The sequence below is a fragment of the Olea europaea genome, chromosome 18 (genome assembly GCF_002742605.1).
Source record: "Olea europaea var. sylvestris chromosome 18, O_europaea_v1, whole genome shotgun sequence".
In the NCBI taxonomy this organism is placed as follows: domain Eukaryota; kingdom Viridiplantae; phylum Streptophyta; class Magnoliopsida; order Lamiales; family Oleaceae; genus Olea; species Olea europaea.
The window spans coordinates 26,455,037-26,477,230 of record NC_036254.1 but is presented as its reverse complement, the minus strand read 5'-3'; the positions used below and the strand labels follow the sequence as shown (position 1 = coordinate 26,477,230).

Sequence of the window (22,194 nt, the reverse complement as noted above, 5' to 3'; positions counted from 1 at the left end):
ACCGTAAATGTGTTCACCAGATCGCACTCGAGGCCCAGGGGGTCGATGCGTAAATACGATACATATGGATTGCCGTTAGCAGTGCAGGTAAATGTTTAATATAATCAAAGTTAAAGTTTTAGTGTATTACATTGATGCTTAATAAGTGTATGTGTTACAGATTTGGGTGTATGAGACAGTTCCTGTACTGGGGGCTCGCTTTGCACAGCGAGGGGAGACACGCTGCCCTCGGATGCATCATTGGAGATCATCGCGAGCGGAGGGATGTCCCACCGGGAAGCAGTTATCGACCCTCATCGACGATCCTCAGGTAAGTATTATGCATTTGTGATTTATATTATACGTAGTTTAAAATTTTGTTTACATGATCGTTAAATAGTTGAAATGTCAATATGTCAGTTTAAAGTCATACCTGAGTTGATGCCATCGATGGAAGAGGAGGCTCGGGGTCTTGTGCGGGATTTAGGCGTTCCGCACACCCCAGACGAGGAGATGCCTGATCCGAGTTTGGACTGAGATTGGGTATGTGAATGAAATATAATTTATTGAATATGATCGACGTATAAATTTATTGAATAATTTATTGAATAATTTTTCATTTTATTTATGTAGGAGGGCGGTCCAGCTGATCGATGATCACCTCCGCCGGGGCCATCGCCGCCACCATTGGCATCATCTCCGCCGAGAGTATCGTCCCCGCCATTGGCATCACCTCCGTCGAGGGCATCACCGCCGCTAGTGGCATCACCTCTGCCAGGGCCATCGCCGCCGCCATTGGCATCACCTCCGTCCAGACACTTCCACCATGTGTCTCCGGGGCACAGTGATGATTTGTATGCCCGTTTGATTGGATTTATAGCGGAGGAGGTCGGCGCACTACGACGAGATTTGACGGAGAGGGTCGATGATCTGGGACGAGAGTTGACAGGGAGGGTCGACGATCTGGCAGGGAAGGTTGACTATATGACAGGGAGGGTCGACGATATGGGACGAGAGTTGACAGGGAGGGTTGACGATCTATCCCATGATGTTGGAATACTACAGTCTTCCGTTGTCGACCTTCAGGATACAGTAGCGGCGCTTAGGGGAGATTTAGCCGGCAGACGATGGGGGGACAGAGGGGATGGCGGAGACCATGATCGAGAGGGTGGCAGAGATGGTGATGGAGAGGGGGATCACCCACATTTTTGACGTGATGAGACATTGGAGTCCTTGTGGTTGTCTATAGAGGGGGTGGCTCCAATTGGGATGGAAGAGGGGACTACGGAGGGGGTGGCCCCGACGGGAGGGGCGGAGGAGGTGGCGACGGAGGGGGAGGCCCCGACGGGAGGGGCAGAGGTGGTGGTGACGGAGGGGGAGGGGGAGGAGGAGGTGGCCCCGGAGGTCGAGAGGACGCCCGGCGTGATTGAGGGTAAGAGACATGCTGTTGATGAGACGGAGCAGGTGGTCGGCAAGAGATTGAGAGTACCGTCACAGTATGTTGTTTCCCCCTTCACGGCTGAGGCCAAGAGGAGGACGTTTATCGATGGGACGTACCCGAACTTATTCAGAGAGGTGGACAATGCCAAGTGGAAAGCGTTCGAGACAGAGTGGAGGAGAATTATCCCCGGGTTAGTATTGTATGATTTTAATAAAGCACTGTACGCTAACTCGTCTACGCTTATTTTAATATTTCCCTGTTTTTTACAGAGCTAGCCGCACGATAAGACAAAGGACTATCTCGGACCCTTACAAGTGGTTCCACGATATCACCACTGCGGGAGCTTGGCTCGCCGACGATGTAAGTGAACTATTCATTTCGTGTTTTTTATGTATATGTGACCTTGTGTTTATTAAATGAATAACTCATACTTTTTCGGTGTTTCCTGCTGCAGCACATCGACTTGGCCATGGACTTGCTGCGAGATCGAGCTCAAAGACATCCAAAATCATTTAATGTCCATGGTCGAGTCATATTAAACACCGAGTTCCTGGGTGCCGTTACCATAGAGTATCAGTCGCTCGCACATATGGGTAACGAGTACATGGTGCCAGAATATACGCTCGAGTGGCTGATAGGACTGTCACTAAGTGTCGGGGAAAATCATGGGAGGGTTGTACACATATGTACATTCCAGCGTGCATCAATAAACATTATGTTACGCTAGAGATCGTTTTTGCTGACTCGACTATATATGTGTACGACCCAGATCATTCATGTTTGATACAAGGCCAATTGGAGCAAAATCTGGAGTCCATGGCTATCATTGTTCCTATGATGGCCAGACGAGCGGGGATAAATGTACATGACAGATTGCGGATCGTTCGGAACACGACTACAGCGCGACAGTCCGTAAGGTAAGTGTTTGAACGTTGTTGTTTTCATCTTTCAGATTTAGTTTTTATTTACACAGTACTAAACTGATTCATTCTTGTTCAATTGCAGCGGCGACTGTGGCATATTTGTCATTAAGTACGTTGAATTTTTAAGTATAGGACATAAGGTTGATGAAATCAACCAGTCGTGGATACAGAACTGGAGAAAGAAGCTAGCATGTGATTTGTTCGAATTTAATGCTGACCCATAAATTTCAGTTATACATATGTAACATTTCAATTGTAAATTTAATTATTTTTGTAATTATGAAATAATTGTAAATTTTTGTTCAATGTATATAACATTCAAATTGGAAATTTCATTATTTTTTGTTATTTTGAAATAATTGTAAATTTGTGTTCAATGTATATAACATTCAAATTGGAAATTTCATTATTTTTTGTTATTTTGAAATAATTGTAAATTTGTGTTCAATGTATATAACATTCAAATTGGAAATTTCATTATTTTTTGTTATTTTGAAATAATTGTAAATTTGTGTTCAATGTATATAACATTCAAATTGAAAATTTCATTATTTTGGTAATTTTGAAATAATTGTAAATTTGTGTTCAATGTAATATAACATTCAAATTGGAAATTTAATTATTTTTTGTTATTTTACCCGTATGCCGAGTGCGGAACTATTTTTTGCATATTAAAGATTTATAAATAACAAATATTGAACAGTGTATAGTAAAAGGAAATATTATTCATTTCACGTACCTGTCTAGTCGTCATTTAAGGGAATTTGACTGGTACAAAATTGTCGAGTATGCCCTACGGCTTTGCACCGACCACACCTACGCGGTCGAGGAAACTCTCCGGTAGATGGTATTCTAGATGTACTTGGACGTCCAGGACCACGCGATTCAACTGCTGGTGGTAACAAATTATGAAATGGGAGAATGTGTTCGGGAACTTCCCACTCGGCTTCATTCAGTAGAGGAAATATAGTCTCAGCATATGCTGTTCTCCAAGACTCAGTCGTATAATACAAAGAGCACAACGTTCTCACAGCAAAGCCTCGATACATGGCCACCGCAACAGCATGCTCACATGGAAAACTCTCTAACTGAAATCTCGTACAAGTGCACGTGTTATCAGTCAAGTCCACCATATATGCCGTATTACGTGCACATTGCACGGAGAAGCGAAACTCATCTAGTGCTTCCACATTCAACTTCCTCGCACCTCTGTCGCCTTAAACAGTTTCTCCTCTTGAGCTGGAGCCAGCACGCTAGTGCAACTCTCTGATGCCGCACGTCGGTCATGAAACCACTGTTGTAGCTTGTTACAAATGTTCTCAATCATTGCGAGAATTGGTAACTCTCGATCCTTCTTAAACAATGCATTGAGAGACTCCGCGTTATTCGACGTCATTATGTTGTATCGACGTCCTGAAAAGTATGCCCGCGCCCAATGTTCGATCCCCATCTTCGTCAGATACTCCAACGCCGGTAATGATTTACTTCCTATCTCGAGCATGAACTTATTACACTCTTCAGCACTGTAAGCTTCGGCTGCTCTCCTGAATAATGAAACGATGCCTGTGCCCCGATACCTAGTCTTCAAATTACCTTGTATATGATACATGCAATACCCGTGATGTGCCTCGGGAAATACTTCAGCGATACCGTTTATTATAGACTATCCTCGATCGGTTACAAAGGCAAGGTCTTCGACTTCCCCAATCACTTCCCTCAGTTTAGAAAAGAACTAACGCATAGACAGATCATTCTCGCTGTCGACTATGTCGAATGCAATAGGGTAAATTTGGATGTTGGCATCTTGACATGTAGCAATAATTAATTTACCTTGATATTTAGCTTCCAGAGTCGTACCATCAACTAGAATTACGGGTCGCATTGCATTTCGAAAACCCCGAATACATTGTTCAAGAGCCATGAAGAAATACTTAAAACAATTATCACCCCCCATCTCAATAAAAAATGCCGTGTCAGGATTAGTTGTCCCCATGTTATGGCAATACCTAGCCAATTTAGCATAGCTCTCTTCAGCCGATCCCATTAAATCCTCCAACGCACATTCTTTGGCCTTCCACGCTTTCTGATAGCTCATGATCACTCCGTACTCTCGACGGACGTCGTTAATGATGTCTGAAGGTCTGTAGATCGTCCGTGGATCCTGATACTTGTGCATTATCTGTCGACCAATAAACCATGCTCGAGCTTGCCTGTGATCGTTTCGAAGAATTCCCAGTTCGCAAGTATGTTCCCGTAAATACTTGCGAATTACGAAGCACTCATTCGTGTCCATCTTAGTTGCTCTTAAGCGCCAATTGCAACTGTCTTCGACGCAAGCAACTGTCAACAATGACTTGTTTGATTTCTTTACCTTGAACTTAAAGTTATATTTTAATGCCAGCCGGTGCACAGCTTCCTGCAAATCTTTCTTGGTTTCAAACAGTTGCCTGACCTGCAAGTCGTCATCATCGGGAGCCACACGTGAAGAATTCGAGGACGGTCCACTTGTTCCAACCTGTGAGCTCCCACCAGGCTCGTGTCTCTGTCGGGATAAAGCAATCAAATTCTCATTTGTAAAGTCGTTTATGTTCTCATTGTCTTCAACTGTTGACGGAATTCTGCGCGTAACAGCGACATTACGATCAGAAGCAACTGTCTCAGGAATACTCACATCATCCGCAGGAACTATCTCCACTGTCTCCCAAAAACCTCGATCATTGTTATCCGCCCTATCCGAATCTTCACGTTCACTTTCGATAACATCCTTCGTAATTAAAGTCACACCAAGAACAGTTGGAGTCCGATGCATTTTATTCAATTCTAATAGATAATTCAATTCAGCATCATTAGTAACAAATACCGGTGGCATCGGAATGGATGAATCCCCATAACCGTTGAATAGATATCTCAAATGCGTATCGTATTGAGATTGATCGACTTTCAGCTTATTTTGCAAATCGTGGTACATTTCTAAATATGGTGTACTCTCTGTTACGGGAATTGCAATACAACCACGTATGTCACTCGTCTATCTCCATTCCCACCGATTATTTTCATTTAATTCGAAATCACCGAAATAACACACGGGGATTATCATATCTGCATGAGAAAATGATTTTAATCAACTTCAAATATTAATTATAAGAAAGAAAAAGGCAAAAAATCAGCTGCAGCGAAGGCTGTTTAATAGCCTAACAGCCGGCCGTTCGGCTTTTAAACAGCCGGCTGTTGGATATTTAACAGCCGACTGTTTTCCGGCTGTTTCAGACTATTTCCGACTGTTTGTTAAGCTAAACCAGTTTGGCGTAGGAGAATACCGTTCTAAAAACGAAATTAAGCATGCGTAATTTAAACGTAAGTTATACATCCGTTTAATTTTTTTTTGATAGGTTCTGTTAAAAAAAAATCTATGTCGATATAAAATTTCTCTATTTAACGTATACTAATTTACTTAAAACGAAATTAAACATGATTAAATGTACTTACCGATTTGAAGTAATTGATGTGAAAAAAATTTCAGCTTCAACGTTCCAAAGTTCTTCTAAATTTTGAGGTTCAAGCAGATGAAAAGATGATAGTTTTTTCTGTGTTGGAAGCTCGTTTTGAAGTTTTTATAAGTTGGGAAATGTTTGGTTTTCAATTATTAAGTAAAAGGGTAGTATAGTCCTTTCAACAATATATGGTTTTGTAATTGTACAAAACATTTAAGGGTATCTTTGTTTTTTACCATACAAGAGGCCAATATCATAATATTCATTATTTTGGAAGTCAAACTGAAATTTTGCTCCTTTGATCGGGTCAAAATTAAAAGTACCCCATGAGAACTATACAGTGAATTGAAGAGTACGAAATTTCCACAAACCTTGTTCCCGCCCTGAACGGGATGGCAGGGCGGGGCAGGGCGAGGCCACCCCGTCGGGCATGGGGCATGGTGGGACGACGATGTCCCGCCTTGAACCCGTCCCGTGAAGGAAAAAATTAAAAATAATTTTATTTTTAGACAATTCATCCATTAAATTTGCATTTTATTTTCTAATAATGACATAGCTCGAAATTTTAATAATATAAAAAAAAATTAAACGAGACAACAAACAAGTCAAAAGGTTACCCCGCGCCCCATCCCATTGCCATACCTAGCTGAATTGATATCAGAATTAATCTGCATGATGGTCTCCCTGGATGGCCAAGGCACATGTTACCCTGGTCAGAAAGCTTATTATGACCTCGTACTTGATGTGACATGATAGACATTGTGCATGCATGTCTCGTGTACATCTAGTCATGTTGAGTGAGACACTTTTGTCCAACTTGGCCTAACTAGATGTTGGAAATTGGTTTGTTTTTTTTTTTTTTTTTTTAACGAGGTGTCCCAGCTTGCGTCAGACTATATCCTCGTCGCTAAACCTCCGGCCCCTCAGCAGCTCAGAGAGGTAAATCGCGGGATGTGCCCTTGTTGGTTCCCAGGTTCCCACACGGCTTTTACTCCTTTCCCAAAGGGAGCCTTCCTCCATAGTGATTAATCCACCAATAATTCCTCCTTTATTGGATCAAAGGTTCCCACCAGAAATTGAACTCCCTACGCTTGGTTCCAGAGCCCCCCAATGTGATTGTTCCGCCAACTTAGATGTGCCCCGGGGGGCTGGAAATTGGTTTTTAAATATATGAAAATTGATTATAAGCATAAAATTATGAAAATTGACTTTTCGTGTCAATTTCGGCTAAATATTTGAACTGGATTCGATAGTCAAATTATGAAAATAAATAGACTAATTTGTTTCCATTCGTTGAGTAGATGATTGTTGTATATTTAGAATCTCGAAATTAATTCAAAATAAATAAGAAATTGCAGTCCAAAGTTAAAAAAAAACGAATAGAAAATGCCAAAATTTAGCTAAGGCCGTCGCTCAAGCGATATGCTAACGCCAAGCGAGCTATATCGGTTCTGCTGAAAAGGTGTCATTGGTGCTCAAGCGGAGCACCAGAGCCAGGTTAGTGACATCGAGGGGTGCGTCCTTTCTTGAAAGTTATTGAGTTTTAGGGCGTGCATCTTCATTCACAACCACTTCTCTTCTGTAAATGGGACCCTTTGGAACTCATTTAAGCATTCCAATTCATATTCTTGAGTCTTGCATCAAAAATTCTTGCCAAAACTCTCTCAAACTTTGCATCCAAATCATTCTTTGTAAAGAGAAAAATTTCGTTGAATTCATTATTGCCTTGTTGTTTTGAAGTACATCTACTATAAGGAAGTAATATGTTGTAACTTGGGAAATAGTTTTGGTTACTCCGTTAGCACTGTTGCGTAATAAATTTATTCTAAGGAAAAAGTGTTATCACTTGCTTCGGATGCTTTCCATCCATTCTTCTTCATTTCTATGTCGGTTTCTATCAAGTTGTCACTTTGTTTAACTTCGTTCGTACGTTATTAAACTTATCGTCTTGTTATCCATACACTATATTAACCAACACTAGAGTGGGTGGAGCCAACTACATAGTTTTGTTTTCATAATCTTCTTATTATTTGTTGAGAGGTGTTATCAAATGATTATGAAATAATGTCACGTGATTGATTTAGTCTTTGTTTAATTGTTTAGTCTCTATTATTTTCCAAATGCATTTCTTTCTCTCTCCTTTCTTATTTTCAACTACACATTTTTAATAAAATAATATCACATGTTAATCCAAAAAAATTTCTTATTTTTAATTACACAATTTTCATTAAAATAATATTTGAAAAAATGGACATCAAACAGGCTCTTAATATGTCTGATTTTGCTAAAAAAAAAAATCTTTTAATAGATTTTGTCCCTATTCGGTTTTAATAAAAATCAAATTTTAGCATATTTTGATAAAAGTTAATGAAATATGTGGTTGGAAATTTGTGAATTCGATGAAATGTGTAATTAAACTTAATTGTTGAATTTGACTTAGATTTTAATCAAAATTTTAATCTAGACCAAACATGGGCTTCAATAAAAGTTAATAAAATGTGCGTTTAAAAATGACTACAGGAAAAAATGAGTTTTAAAAATTGGAGGTCAAACAGGTACTTAATAAAATGTTTGACGTATTTTAACTACTATGTTGGCTATATAATTGTTTGCTCTCATTACATAAAATGTAAAATTGGTGCAGCTATGGTATTTTGAGGGTTTTATGCCAACTTCAAATATTGGACTCCTATAACTATTAAGCCCTTGTTTGATACAAATTAAAATAAGGTTTTAGTAGATTTTGATAAAAATTAATAATGTGTGGTTGAAAAATTGAAGGTCCTATTAAATGTGTGATTAAAATTAATTGTTAATTTTGACTTAGAAAATAATTAAATGCAATTAAAAAACATTTAAACATAATCAGGAAAACAGGAAGACAAAATACAAGATTTAAACTCAGCACAAACGTAAAACATGGAAAAAAAATGAATAATAAGTGGATCGAGAAAAGCCAAAACCAGATTATATAACACATCGAGAAGCATTAGTGTAATTAAAACATTAATCATTACATTGACACTAAAAAGTGGAAAAAAAAGGGCAAATAAAACGAAATGCAAGAATAGAGAGAAATGAATACCAGTGACTTTAGCAACAACTCTTTGAAGAAGTATAAGACCCACCATGAGAGCATTAAATGATCGGCACAATTAAATGAATCGCATAATTCGACCTTTAATTGAGTCTATAGCATTATAATTTGTAAATTAATGCTAACACCACTGGTGTAGATAACATTATTCAAAATAATAATAATAATAATAATAATGATGGTAGACTTTGAAGAGAGAAAAAGTGACTTTTTCTTTCTTGTTAATAAAAAGAAAAATGATGTTTGGGAATATAAAGGGTCAAATTAATTATATATTGAGAAAGTAATGGAGTGATATATTTATATGCTACATAAATGTACGTGATAAGTTTTATGCGACTTATATATATATTTTTTAAGAGAGGTTGTACTAATTTCTTGTGTTTGCATATGATAATTCTAATTTAAAGAATTTTGTAATTATAATTTTCGTTTTTCTTTAATGAATCAAGTAATCTTACATAATTTGGAGTTCTCGTTAAAATATGACTTCATTAAAGCGGGGCCTATAGTCAGGGGTGGCCCTGAATTGGTGCATGTTTGGTTAGGTGATTAAATTTAAAATTAAGTAATTGTGAATTATGAATTCTATTAGATGCTTGAATAATAAGTGAATGGTAGCTAGGATCATATTAAGCCCCTGTCTCGGCGCACTTAAAATTGCAATTTCAACTGTTGATAACTAAAATTTGGACCGTTGCTTTTCACCAAGATAATACGGCTGTTACAGAATTTCAGACATTGCAGACGCAATTTTGGGCCATGTTATGTCAAAACGACCTTTTTACACTTAATATTAAATTCATTTTGCATGCAAGACGGGCATTTTGGATATTTCATTTAAAACAACATCAAATTTTGCTACCAATCTGGAACCCATTCTGTAGTGAATAACGTTCAAGTAATTGCTCAAATTGGGAGAAAAAGCTCTCCTAGACAAGCCCTAAATATAATTGCCTACCAACTATGAGATTTTTGAAGTTTAAAGAGAATTTGTTTAAAATATTCTTGAAGAAAATTCTAATGCAACTTTGAGATTAAGGATGTTAGCAATTTACCAAAACATGGATGATATATTTGTCAATGTAATCTATCAATTTAAATGTCAAAATTTTATAATTATTCTTGATTCATAAACAATTTGAGTCTCGTTTAATGTCGATTAATGAATCATTAATTTGCTCACTGCTTCGATTGGATTCATTGCTAGATCTATTAAAACATTTAGAGCATTAACATATCGTGTTACTTTTTATCCACTATCTCATTTTCACTGTATTCTATTCAAAGTGTGTCACTCTTACGAACAAGAGCCTCTTTCATTCTGTATGAAAAATATGTACCCAACATCTTTATTCGTTTTTCACGAGCAATCTAAATTTACTTTTTATCAGAAGCATGTTACATGCACAATAAAAAAATGGTGGAACAAAGTTTCTAGGAAATTCCTCGTATGCTTGGGATTGTGATAGTGTGTTGTTCTGACAGCTAATAGAAAATATGTACTAGACATCCTAATCCGTCTTTTATAAGCAGATCGAATTTATATTTTTCATAAAAACATGTTACATAAACAATACTATTATTAATAGTTAGCGACTATCGACTACAATAATCATTTTATGTGGCAACTTGTTATTTAAAACATTACCTTATTATTTGAGGCAGCAAAATTATAAAAAGGGTATTGCTGTTTGTACAATCCATGTAGGATTGTACAATTACAGCCCTCTCTTGCGAGTGGTGTCCACAATTATTTTAATCGTGGATTTCACTCCTTGCATGTGAGTGTACTGTGATTCATAATGTGAACAATCTATAACATGATTCTTATAAAAAAAAAAAAAAAAAAAAAACTAATATCTCAATAACAAGGTATCATATAGAATAACTATTACAGTCACTTGTCATGAATAACATTATAAATCACAATCACAAAATGAAATTCCCAGGAAATTTCCCTCACGCTAAAAGATAAACTAAGAGGACAATAATAAAAAAGTTGACAGCTCATTATTGGCCCACATTGCTCCATATAAACATTAGTGTTAGGAATATCGATGAAAGAAAAGAGAATAAAAACAAGATTGACTTAGAAATTATTGGAGTCCTCCGACATAAAATGGCAGACAGTCGAGAGTCCTTTAATTGTGTCAATAGGTTATAATTTATTTATGTCATATATTTTATTTTATTATTTAGTGTCTGTTTTGGAGAAATTACAACGAAGAGAAGCGATGTTCCACAAGTATGTGGATAATTACTTGTAGTTATGAACATGTAATTTAAATTAATTTGACTTTGACTTTAAGCCACGTTTGTTATTCATTTTCTTTCATTTCTTTTTATTATTTTTTCTACAGTACACATTTTTAATTACACATTCTCTATTAAAATGATATTACATGTAAATAAAAAAAATCTTCTTTTTTAACCATACATTTCAACATTTATCACTATTTCATAATACATTCTTCCCAAATAATGGGTGACAAACACATCCTAAATTACAATAAAACAATAATTTTTCTTACAGAATTGCTGAATGTACAGAATGCCTTCTCATAGAAATTCGTCAGATGTGAAATATGAAGTGAAATCCAACTCATTAAAGAAGTACCCCCAAAAATCCCACTCCACTCATATTTATGTGTATTCTGATAGAATTCTACAGCCTTGATTGAAGCACCATTCTTTTTCCTATACATAGCTTTAATTTTGTGAATTTTTAGGGTCCAAGTTTCGATAGACAGCAGCTTTTGTCACTGGTATTCAAAATTTTCATATTTTTATTTTGTTTTGATATTTGTGCATGATATAATTAATGCCCCGTTTAGCATTCATTTTTGTAAGTAAAAAAATGAAAAATATAGTCGTTACGAAATTTATACAAGAGATATAAAATTAAATATGATGATTTAATATGATAAATAACGATCATATTTTTCATTTTTATGATCAAAATAGGGAATCAAACGGGGCTAAAAATAAAATTCTTGTATCTTTTCCTAAATAGAATGCAAATGTTATGGTCTAAGTGCAATTAATTTTGGACATAAATGTTTTTAATATATAATTGATATAATTTTACTATGTATATTATTTCATTAATATTCAATTAACAGTCTGTGTGGCCCCATTATTTGCACATTTTCCATTCCAATTTTCATGATTTGTGGTCCCCGCTTCTCAAATTGTTGCATCGTTCACGAGAGCTCTAACTTTTTGACTTTTATATGGAGTGTTCCACATGTAATTCACCTTATTTTACAAAATTGCCCTTGACATGTTACTATAGGTAATGAAGTCAATAAAAAGGTTGAACCCCAACCTTAAGGGTCCCCATCGACCCTGTCTTGGGCCATCGTGGAGGAGGTAAATCGCAGGATGTGTCTCTCAGGAGCCAGGGTGGAGAGCACATGGATAGACCAAGGCTGTTAATCCATATGGTTACTCCCGCTTGCAACAAAGTCAATTCCACCTTGCGGGGAATTGGACTCTGCACACTGTCGCGCTGAGCTCTATCCGCCCTCCCCTTTGCCATTGGAAGATATGTCCTGGGGGCAGGTAATGAAGTCAATAGACTTGGCTAGGTGTGGGTCAATGAGTACAACCAATTTCCAATGTTCCAATAAAGGCAAATTAAAAATCAGGTTTAACTTTTGCACTTTTTATTAAAAGAAAAAATAAACTTATTAAAAATGAGCTCTAGGCAGTGGCTAAATTAATAATGGAGTCCATAAATTCAAATTTTAATAATTTGTTAATTACAAAAAGTTGTGATTGTAAAATACAAATTACTTATGACTGAATCTTAAATCATTCATAGTTGTAAGTAATAACGCTATATGAATATTGTTATTATAGATATATTATCATGTGTAATATTTTCTCACTTGTGAAGTAAGTAATTGATCTCACAAACTAAAGTATGGTGACATTTAAATAAACACGTAGATGTTCTGTTATAAAACAAAGCATTGAAGACCCTCTGGGAGATTCCATATGAATAATTATTAGAGTGTCAGTGGTTAATCTCTAACGTTCGGTAATGAAATTGATCCTTTGTCTTGATGTCATCATAATGTCATATATGAGGACAGTCATATTTTGATGATATTGATGTTGTTCTGTCAAATGCCGCTAATATGACATCGTTCGGGTATATCAAAAATCATATGAAGGTTGTTAATGATCAATAAATGATTCATCACTCTTAGATAGTAAAAGATTATTATTTACATTTTATTCAGCTAAATTCATAATGAAATCCTTAACTAATGTATACTCATAAGTCAAAGATGAGTTTTCGACTTACTATTAATTAAGATGAAAAATATAATCGATAATTGAAATTGATACATAATCATAACTAGTAATTAAACAAATCATATTTAAAGATATGGTCAATAATTAAGATTGACACATATTCATATCTAGTAATTGATCGAATCATATTGATGAAAAGATTGTGATTTTATAGTAAACAAACAAGTTTGATTTTGTCACGAAAAATTCATAATTAATATATTAAATATCACCCATTTCAAAATTAAGAACAAATGTTTAAATATCAAAAATAAGATATTTATTAAAATTTATTCATGATTTAATTATTTAATTATATATTTTATTAATTAAATATATTAAGATTACAAATTAATGATTTAGTTTATGACATATTATTTTTCGATCACAAATCAAAATTTTTATACGTTACAAATTATTTTACAGTCACACTTCAAAAATTTTATAGCTCATATTTTATTCATCGATCACAAATAAAAAAATTTATAAGTCATAATTTATTTATCAATCACAAATTACAAATAGTATAAGTCACACATTATTATTTTTTATCACAATTTATATTTTTCATTGATCACATATTATTTTATTGGTTATAGATTAATTAATTTAATAGTCACAATCAACCAAATAATTTGGGACCACCACCAACACTTGCGACTACCATCTCACCACTACTTTTTGCTTCATCACCGCCATCGTCACCAGAACCACCACCACTTCAAATAAGTCAACACATTGCAAAAAAGCACCACCACATCGTCGCACCAGATCCATAACCACCTCGACAAACCCATTTCCACCAACATCTTACCATCACCACCACAACCATCGCCGCAACCACTACTGCCGTTGTATGTACGCGTACACACACCCCAACTACAGCACCACAGTGGATGGAACCACTACTACCATCTTTCGACAGCAACACCAGGACAGTCATGACCATAGAACAGGACTATTGCAACCGTGTCACCAACGCAACCACCACCAACACCCAAACTTAATTTCTCCAAGGCTGTATTGCTGAAGTCGTGCCGACTAAGAAGGTGCATCTCCTAGACACAAGGAGACAACATTTTCCATAACTTGCCTTGATGCTAGGCACCGACGTTGCTGAGAACAGAAGCACGACGCTGCACAATGTCGTTAATAGTGGCAAACGATGCTTGCCACTATGAATCGATGGAAAGAGAGCAATAAGCGACTACTGTGAATCGATGGGGAGGGACAATGAGAGAGCGGCGAGGATGGGAGGAGAGGAGAGGAGATTCTATATAGAGAGAGTGAAGAATGAGGAAGAATTATATATATTGACTAACAAAACATTTGATTTTTGAAATGGTAAACTTAACATATGATTTGTGAAATAAGATCTCTAAATGTATTAATTCCTGTAATTTTCACTTTAATTAATTGGATTAATTAAATATTTGACCGAATTAACTTAAGAGATGGGTCAAGTCCACCTGAGTCATATTGATGAAGAGACTATAGTTCTATGATAAACAAATAAGTTTGATTTTATCATACCACATGACATTTCTCGTCATATTTATGGTCCTAATACATTGCTAAATGTAATTCTAAGACGACGGATATAAATTAGTGATAAATTAAAAAGGGATATTTTTAATTTATCAATTTTGATTAGATCAAAATAATAATTTACATAAATAAATACCGTGATTGGGGACCTAATGTATTACACACAAAAGGAAAAACTAGAAGAATGAGATTTACCAATTAATTAATTGACAAGTGCTGAATAATTAATTAATTGGATTGTTGGTTAATATGTCCGAATTAATTAATTCATGAATCATATTTAATTAATTGGATTAATTAATTCATGAATCAAATTTAATTAATTGGATTAATTAAACATTGGATCAGATTAACTTAAAAGATGGGCTAAGCCACTTGAACTTGTATTAATAGGTTGCTAGGGTTTGGAAAAATCAGAAGAGAGCATAATTATTTTTGCTAGTATAAGGAAAGAAAACACTAGTTCTCTCAATTTTGTACACTGTGTGAATTTTCATTGGAAGTTAGACAATTAAACAACTGTAGATTGCAGATTGTGATTGTTCGTGTTACAAGATCAACAAAGGAGTTCGTAAAATTTAACAAATGTATAATTCTTTCACAGTTTCTATCTAAAAACAAAGTAGATCCTTGGTAGAAATTGAAATTTATTTTATTTTCTCCTGTACATGATTAAGTAAATTCCCGGTATAAAAGATGGACGAGAATTGAGTGGAACAGAGGGACGTTTAGGATGGAAGATGGGAGTCGGAAGAGAAGGAAAAAGACGGTATCTTTGAGTGTGAATGGTAAGAGTTTGCTTAAAGCTTCAATACCATATTCAGAACACAAGAATAGGGTAAAAGATTATTTATTTCCTAATGAATGTCTCTATAGTTTAAATACACCCATGCACGTCAATGATACAAGAAAAAGTGAAATAGTTATGAATAAAGGACGAAATTTTAAAAAAAATAATAATAATAGAGAAAAGTTATGCAATGGTCATAGAAAAAATTCACATTTGGTCCGAAACCCATTCCATTTCATTCTGAGGAGGAAGTTATAAGATACAACTAATCTGAATTTGAATTGGTGATCCGAGGCTTACTGTTGGAGTCGGTTTTTGAGTCTTCTCAAGGCTTATCCAACTTATCATAATCAATCAAGGTTGGAAACTCCCCCCACCCCCACGCCCACCCCGCGTCGTGTTACCCATTTAGGGTGGGGGCAGGCCCTCGTTTAACTTTTTTTTAATTCAGTTTATTTATCCCCGTTTATTCAAGTGAGACAATAATATAGCTATTAAATTTTTTAATTAATTTATTTATTTTTAAAAGTAAAATTATTAAAATATATTTGGTAAACTAAGGTTTTTGTTGTTTATCATATTTCTTAGATAATCTTAATTGCCATATTCTATTAAAATTAATGAAATTTCATTGAATTTTTCTATTTAAAGTACTGAATTCTTAAAAAAGAAATAATAAAAAGGGAGGGCCCCTTGTTACCTGTATCCTCTTCGTACGCGCCTCGGGGCAGAATTCTCCGCCCCTTACTTAAGCCAATTACCCGATTAACCAGGCAATCTCTGCCCCATTCGGGTATCGAGTTTGACAGGTATTTTTGTCATCCATATAATTAGTGAATACGTTCCCTTGTCACATATGTATCATACTTTTTATTTTTGTCACACATCTATCGTACTCTTTTATTGCTATCAATAGCTCTTCACATCTAATAATTTCCCTTAAGTTAAACAATTCAAGAGTAGGGCAATTAGACGCAGTGCTTTTAGCTCATGTTTGAACCCCCACCCTCTTAAAATTCATTTTCCCTCAAACTCATTTTCAACCATGCATTATCTTTTAATAAAATAATTTCGCATGCAAATTAAAAAAAAACTTCTACTAAAAAATCATGTATTTTCCTAAAAAATCACTATTACAAAATCTATTCTCAGAAAAAATGAGACTCAGACAGGACCTTAGTTTTCCTTTGTTCTAACTAGAAGTTTATGTAATTTTTTGTTTTTAAAAATATTTTACGTCTTCCTTGTAGCTATTGTTGACATGTATAATGGAAGTCATTTTCTTCTATTTATATGTGTATTTGTGTCAATAATGAATGCATACAAATATATGTATTTTGTCAATAACGTATGTGTACAAATACGATTCTTCTTATTACAAAGACGATAGTTAAACGTTTAACCTTTTTGTCCAATTTACACGACACGTTAACTATTTTGTGACGTGATAGGATTACATATATATTATCAACTTTTCGACTAGAGGCAAGAATCTTGATCGCAATCGATTTAGGAGGGAAAAATAAAATAAAATAAAGCAATATAACTCACCGGTACTTTGAGTCGATAATTAGCCTTTGGAAGTGCTATTTTAGCCAAATTCCTAGAATGCCGTATACTGATGGGCCTCAATATGAAAAAATGAAGAAGGCCCTATAGGAATCGGACCGTTGGGTCTGTTTTGGCCCGGAACCCAAACAAACCACTACAAAACCCTAGTTTTCACGCTCTGCACTCTTAACCATAATACGTAGCTGTATCGGAGTCTGATTTTCACCGCCGCATAGAACCGTAAGTTAACTGCTCGAATTCTTAACTTCAATCAATCTGAAATTGCTTATGGGTATATGGAGTGTATAATATGCAAGTGCTTTTGTTAGTTTTGCATTTTAAATCGATCTCTAAAATAATTACGTACTTTGAAATTAGAAATTTCTAACCGGCATCATTGGAAGAAATGAAATAAATATAGAAAGAATTCTGATTTACGATCAGAAAATATGCATTTGATATATAAGTATACAGTATTCATGTGTGTAAACGTATTTCTACCAATCGCTCTTATGAGTTTGTTTTCATTTGTGTGTTAATACTGCAATCTGAGATGGCTGAATCAGATTTTAACTCTGCCATTTAGGAATTGCGAATCCACACATCCAGGAAATGGGTGAAAAGAAATATAAGTTAAATTTAAAAACAATATAAGAATAAGTATTTCATATGTGATTATGCGTTTATGAGTTTGGAATTTATGGTTATTGCAATTTTATGCAAAGCGGAATAGGGTTCCCTTTTTGAGTAGGTGATGAATTTATTTATGTTTGGTGTAGAGATGGAGAAGGGAGGGCCCATTGTTCCAGAATCTGTACTTAAGAAACAGAAGAGGAGTGAGGAATGGGCATTGGTCAAAAAGCAGGAGCTTGAGTCTGCTAAGAAGAAGAAGGCAGAGCAACGCAAGCTTATCTACAACAAAGCCAAACAGTATTCAAAGGATTACGAGCAACAGGTGTATCCGTTTATTTCCTTTTGCTGGTTTTTGATGATGTTAATTCTTTACAATCATAAGTTTCTAATTGTGGTGCAAATCCTCATATTTTAGGAAAAGGAGCTAATTCAATTGAAGCGTGAGGCTAGGTTGAAAGGGGGATTATATGTCAACCCTGAGCCTAAGCTGCTGTTTCTCATTCGAATCCGTGGGTATGATCTGATGTTATTTTAGCTGACTTTGTTCAGTTTATTATGTAACCTGCTTTGTAACTCACTTCTGTTTTCTTTTTGGACTGCCAGTATCAATGCCATGCACCCACAGACGAAGAAGATTTTACAACTTTTGCGTCTACGACAGGTTACTCTGAAATCCTTCTATGTAGTTGTAGCTTTTGTTTGTTAATTTCTATACAAAACTAGCACTCACCTACTAGATGTCATTTATAACTTTGAGTCTTACACCTTTATGGGGATTATTCCTGATTCATGCACCTTACAGGAATAGATGGTTTTGTTTATCTGATAATATTTATTTTTTCTGTGGTGCACCTTGTTGAAAACAAACTTGCTTGGCCAGTTGCCTGAATATCTTGCTTGAACTTTGCTAAAGAAAGGATTTGCATAAATTCATAATTGTTATGTGGTGACTGTGATGACATTTTGTTAGTGAACAACCACCTGAACTGAAGGATACTTGGTTTTATAAATGTTTTTAATGTTGGAGAGTTTAGGCGTCTGATGTAGTGGATATTCATCAATTCTCAAGTTATTTCCATTTATTTGATAATGGTTTTGGATAAAGTTGAATCATGTTATTGGATGAAATCATATTATTTATGGTTGCTGGTAGTGCAGTCATTGAGAATTTGTTTTCTCAATTGTTTTCCCTCTTTTATATCCACTTTTCATAGTCAAACCTGCACTGGACGTGGAAAACCTTTTATCTCAGTGTGAGGTATCTTTGTTTGTGCTTTGTACTCTTTGCTCCTGTAATTCTCATCCGTTGATTTCTCCCGAAGCAGATTTTTAATGGCGTTTTTCTGAAAGTCAACAAGGCAACATTGAATATGTTGCACAGAGTTGAGCCCTATGTGACTTACGGGTATACATCTGATTACTTTTGTAAATTTTGCAAGTACCAAGTCAAATGTTTAAAATGCCCCTGCCTTTCTTTAGATACCCCAACTTGAAGAGCGTGAAAGAATTGATATACAAGAGGGGCTATGGCAAGGTTAACAAGCAGAGGATTGCTTTGACAGACAATTCCATCATTGAACATGTATTTCTAATAATCTAACACTATTGCTCATATTTGGCCCCTGTTTGGTGTGAATTAACTACACATTCTATGGGATCTCCAACTTCTCAATCTCATTTCATCAATTTTTAGCAAAATCTACAAAACTTAGGTTTTAATCTACACCTAAACAGGGGCTTAGTTGCATTTTGCATATCATTTTCGCTTACTTTTGGATCGTATTTAGGTTCTTGGCAAACATGGGATTATCTGCATGGAAGATCTTGTTCATGAGATCATGACTGTTGGACCTCATTTTAAGGAGGCCAATAACTTTATCTGGCCATTCCAACTTAAGGCACCATTGGGTGGTCTGAAGAAGAAGAGAAACCACTACGTTGAGGGTGGAGATGCTGGAAACCGTGAAGATTATATCAACGAGCTTATCAGGAGAATGAACTAGATTGTGTTACCTTCTAATTGTGTTGGGAGAGTCTGAGATTCTTTAGTTTCTTATTGGAAGCTAGAGGAATCTCTCATTAGCACGTTTTTGAACTGAAAGTTGCTGAGTTTTTTTTTCCCCCAAGTACGTGTTCTTGGATGGTGTTGAAAGATTATTCTTGTTTTACGATAAATACGAGTATCTATGTTTAATTTAAGGCTTTGCGCGTGCTGTATCTATTGCAAGTCATCTTAATAAGTAAGGATTATCATATAGTTTAATTGCTTCAACCTTCAAGAATCAACTAGGCTAATAATCTTTTGTAAAAAGTCTAATTTCCTCAAATAAGTGTTTGAGGCTTAATTAATACATGTAATGTGTTTTTTGTTTTATGCATTTGTTTTTTCAAGTTACATGCACTAGCTTAATCTCTCCCTTTTTTTTTTCTTTTTTTGGCGGGGCGGGGTGGGGGATGGGTGGTGATTTTAGCTTTTTCATTCGTGAATTGCGTAATTTTTTTTCCTTTTTATGTAATGATTAGTACAATGTCCTTCATTAAATACTTATTATTAAAAATTAACATATAAGTTAAGATTTTCACCTAATTTTTATTTCATTGATTTTAGACAGTTAATACAAGAATTCACTCTTGGAATTTTCATCGACTTTCTACAATAATTCAATCACCCCCAAACATTAATAATCTTGGTTTGAAAGTGTATAATGTAGTGATTATTTGGGTTTAGGTCCTACGGTCCACCATTTCAACTTATTGAAAATATGAACCAACTCATTCCTTCACGATGTTAACCTTAATTCTCATGATCAATTAATATCATATTTCACGTGAATAAGCAAAAATTAATTTAAGCAAAGAACTTATTCATAATTCATAAACTAACATACAGTTCAAAATATATGCATTATTGTCGGCAAAACTAACTAAACCACATAGCAAGCAAATTAAAAGGAAAATATTTCTGATTTTTTTTAATTCAATTTTTTCTATATTTTTTAGATGTAATAAAACAATAAAATTTCACACAAAAGTAATAATAAAAGCTCAATATTTTATTTTTTCAATTAATATCACATTTCACATGGATAAGCAAAAATTAATCTAAACATGCAACTTATTCATAATTCATAAACTAACACATGGTTCAAAATATATACATCATTGTCGACGAGACTAACTAATCCATGCAACAAGCAAATAAAAAAAAAAAAAAAAATCTTTTTGATTTTTTTTTAATTCAATCTTTTCTATCTTTCATATATAATAAAACAATAAAATTTCACACGATCACTAATAATAATAACAACTCAATGTTTTTTCGACTACCAAACGTTGCCCTTAATATCTCAAATTATCATCAAATAAGTAAAATAAAAGAGTAGAGAAGGAAATTTGGTACTCCTCGGATGTATATCTGCTAATGGACGCTAATTTGGAACAAAATTAATGGAGTTAAATGATTCACTTGGGTGTGTCATTTCCCTTTTCCTGTGTTGGTTTGTGCGTTTTCAGTTGTCATATTCCTAAGTAGGTAAAGAGAAATTAATCATTGATAATATGAAACAATTTATATTAAGTTTAAACAATCACGACTTATAGGGCAATATGAGAATGAAGATACCTAATTATTACGTAGCACACAAAAAAATAAAAACCAGCTAACCTATTATCTAGAAAGCATAATAAATAAAAGGAGAGGGTGGAGAAATCCAGCTTTGCTTAAGGCTGCCGCGTCAAGGGTTCGAATCCTGAAATATGGATTTGGCTCTTGGGTAAGTGCAAGTGTACAAGTAGCCTTCTACCCTATACTCTTGGAGGCATAACCTGCGATTTACCTCCCTCACGATACTCCAGGGCAGGGACGGTGGGGGACCCTCAAGGTTGGGGTTCAACCTTTTTTTTTTTTTTAGAAAGCATAATAAATAAAAGGGAAGAAAATTAGGTTACCTCCTAGTAATTACTCATTTAAAGTCATGAGCTTGACTTTGGCAATCGTATCATAGAATTTTGAAGAAAGCTTTTGATGCCTTGCTTAATTTGTTTATTTTGACTTTACTCCACTTTTTGCTTATTTTTCAAATCTTGACTTGCCTCTTGCAATATGATATGACTTGCTTATTCCATCCGATTCAAACTTAACTACGTAGACTTTTACCTCCTTCTCAAGCTTAATCGCAAATTCAATTTTTAGGCAGTTGATGAAGTTGAAAGAATGGATATTAATTCCATCTTCATTAAGTTTTATTTCTTTGGTTCTTTTGTAATTACTTTGTTGTCCTCTTTGTACACTTTTTCATTAGTTGATATTTCCTCGGTTTGATTGACTGATTCATAATTTAAATTCATGGGCAATGACAAGTCTTTTTATTCAATTTTTCCAAATGTATTATATCCACACCTTTTAAATTCACTATAGTATATTCCATTTCTTA

At 34.9% G+C, this 22,194-nt stretch overlaps 2 protein-coding genes across 3 annotated transcripts; both read left to right on the top strand.

Moving 5' to 3' along the window:
* The first annotated feature begins 2,083 nt into the window (after positions 1-2,083).
* LOC111366551 lies at positions 2,084-2,633 on the top strand. Its single transcript, XM_022987287.1, has 2 exons — positions 2,084-2,337; positions 2,426-2,633. Exons 1-2 carry the CDS (start codon positions 2,105-2,107, stop codon positions 2,565-2,567), a joined length of 375 nt encoding a protein of 124 aa, XP_022843055.1. The 5' UTR covers positions 2,084-2,104; the 3' UTR covers positions 2,568-2,633.
* A 14,635-nt stretch (positions 2,634-17,268) lies between these two features.
* LOC111367995 (60S ribosomal protein L7-4-like) lies at positions 17,269-19,980 on the top strand. 2 transcript variants are annotated; one of them, XM_022989155.1, is made up of 7 exons: positions 17,269-17,368; positions 17,908-18,083; positions 18,177-18,274; positions 18,365-18,422; positions 19,087-19,166; positions 19,241-19,343; positions 19,549-19,980. In XM_022989155.1, the coding sequence occupies exons 2-7, from the start codon at positions 17,910-17,912 to the stop codon at positions 19,762-19,764; spliced, it is 729 nt and encodes a 242-aa protein (XP_022844923.1). In that variant the 5' UTR covers positions 17,269-17,368; positions 17,908-17,909; the 3' UTR covers positions 19,765-19,980. The 2 variants fall into 2 exon arrangements, with proteins under 2 accessions (XP_022844923.1, XP_022844922.1); XM_022989154.1 differs by lacking the exon at positions 17,269-17,368 and having other exon boundaries at positions 17,868-18,083.
* Positions 19,981-22,194: the final 2,214 nt, after the last annotated feature.

Excerpts from the sequence above, each read along its gene's own strand:
- LOC111366551 (XM_022987287.1), top strand. The coding sequence starts at position 2,105 with ATGTACATTCCAGCGTGCATCAATAAACATTATGTTACGCTAGAGATC. Across the intron at positions 2,338-2,425 it reads ACAGCGCGACAGTCCGTAAG|CGGCGACTGTGGCATATTTG; the intron begins GTAAGTGTTTGA and ends GTTCAATTGCAG.
- LOC111367995 (XM_022989154.1), top strand. The coding sequence starts at position 17,883 with ATGAATTTATTTATGTTTGGTGTAGAGATGGAGAAGGGAGGGCCCATT. Across the intron at positions 18,084-18,176 it reads CAAAGGATTACGAGCAACAG|GAAAAGGAGCTAATTCAATT; the intron begins GTGTATCCGTTT and ends CTCATATTTTAG. Across the intron at positions 18,275-18,364 it reads TTTCTCATTCGAATCCGTGG|TATCAATGCCATGCACCCAC; the intron begins GTATGATCTGAT and ends TTGGACTGCCAG.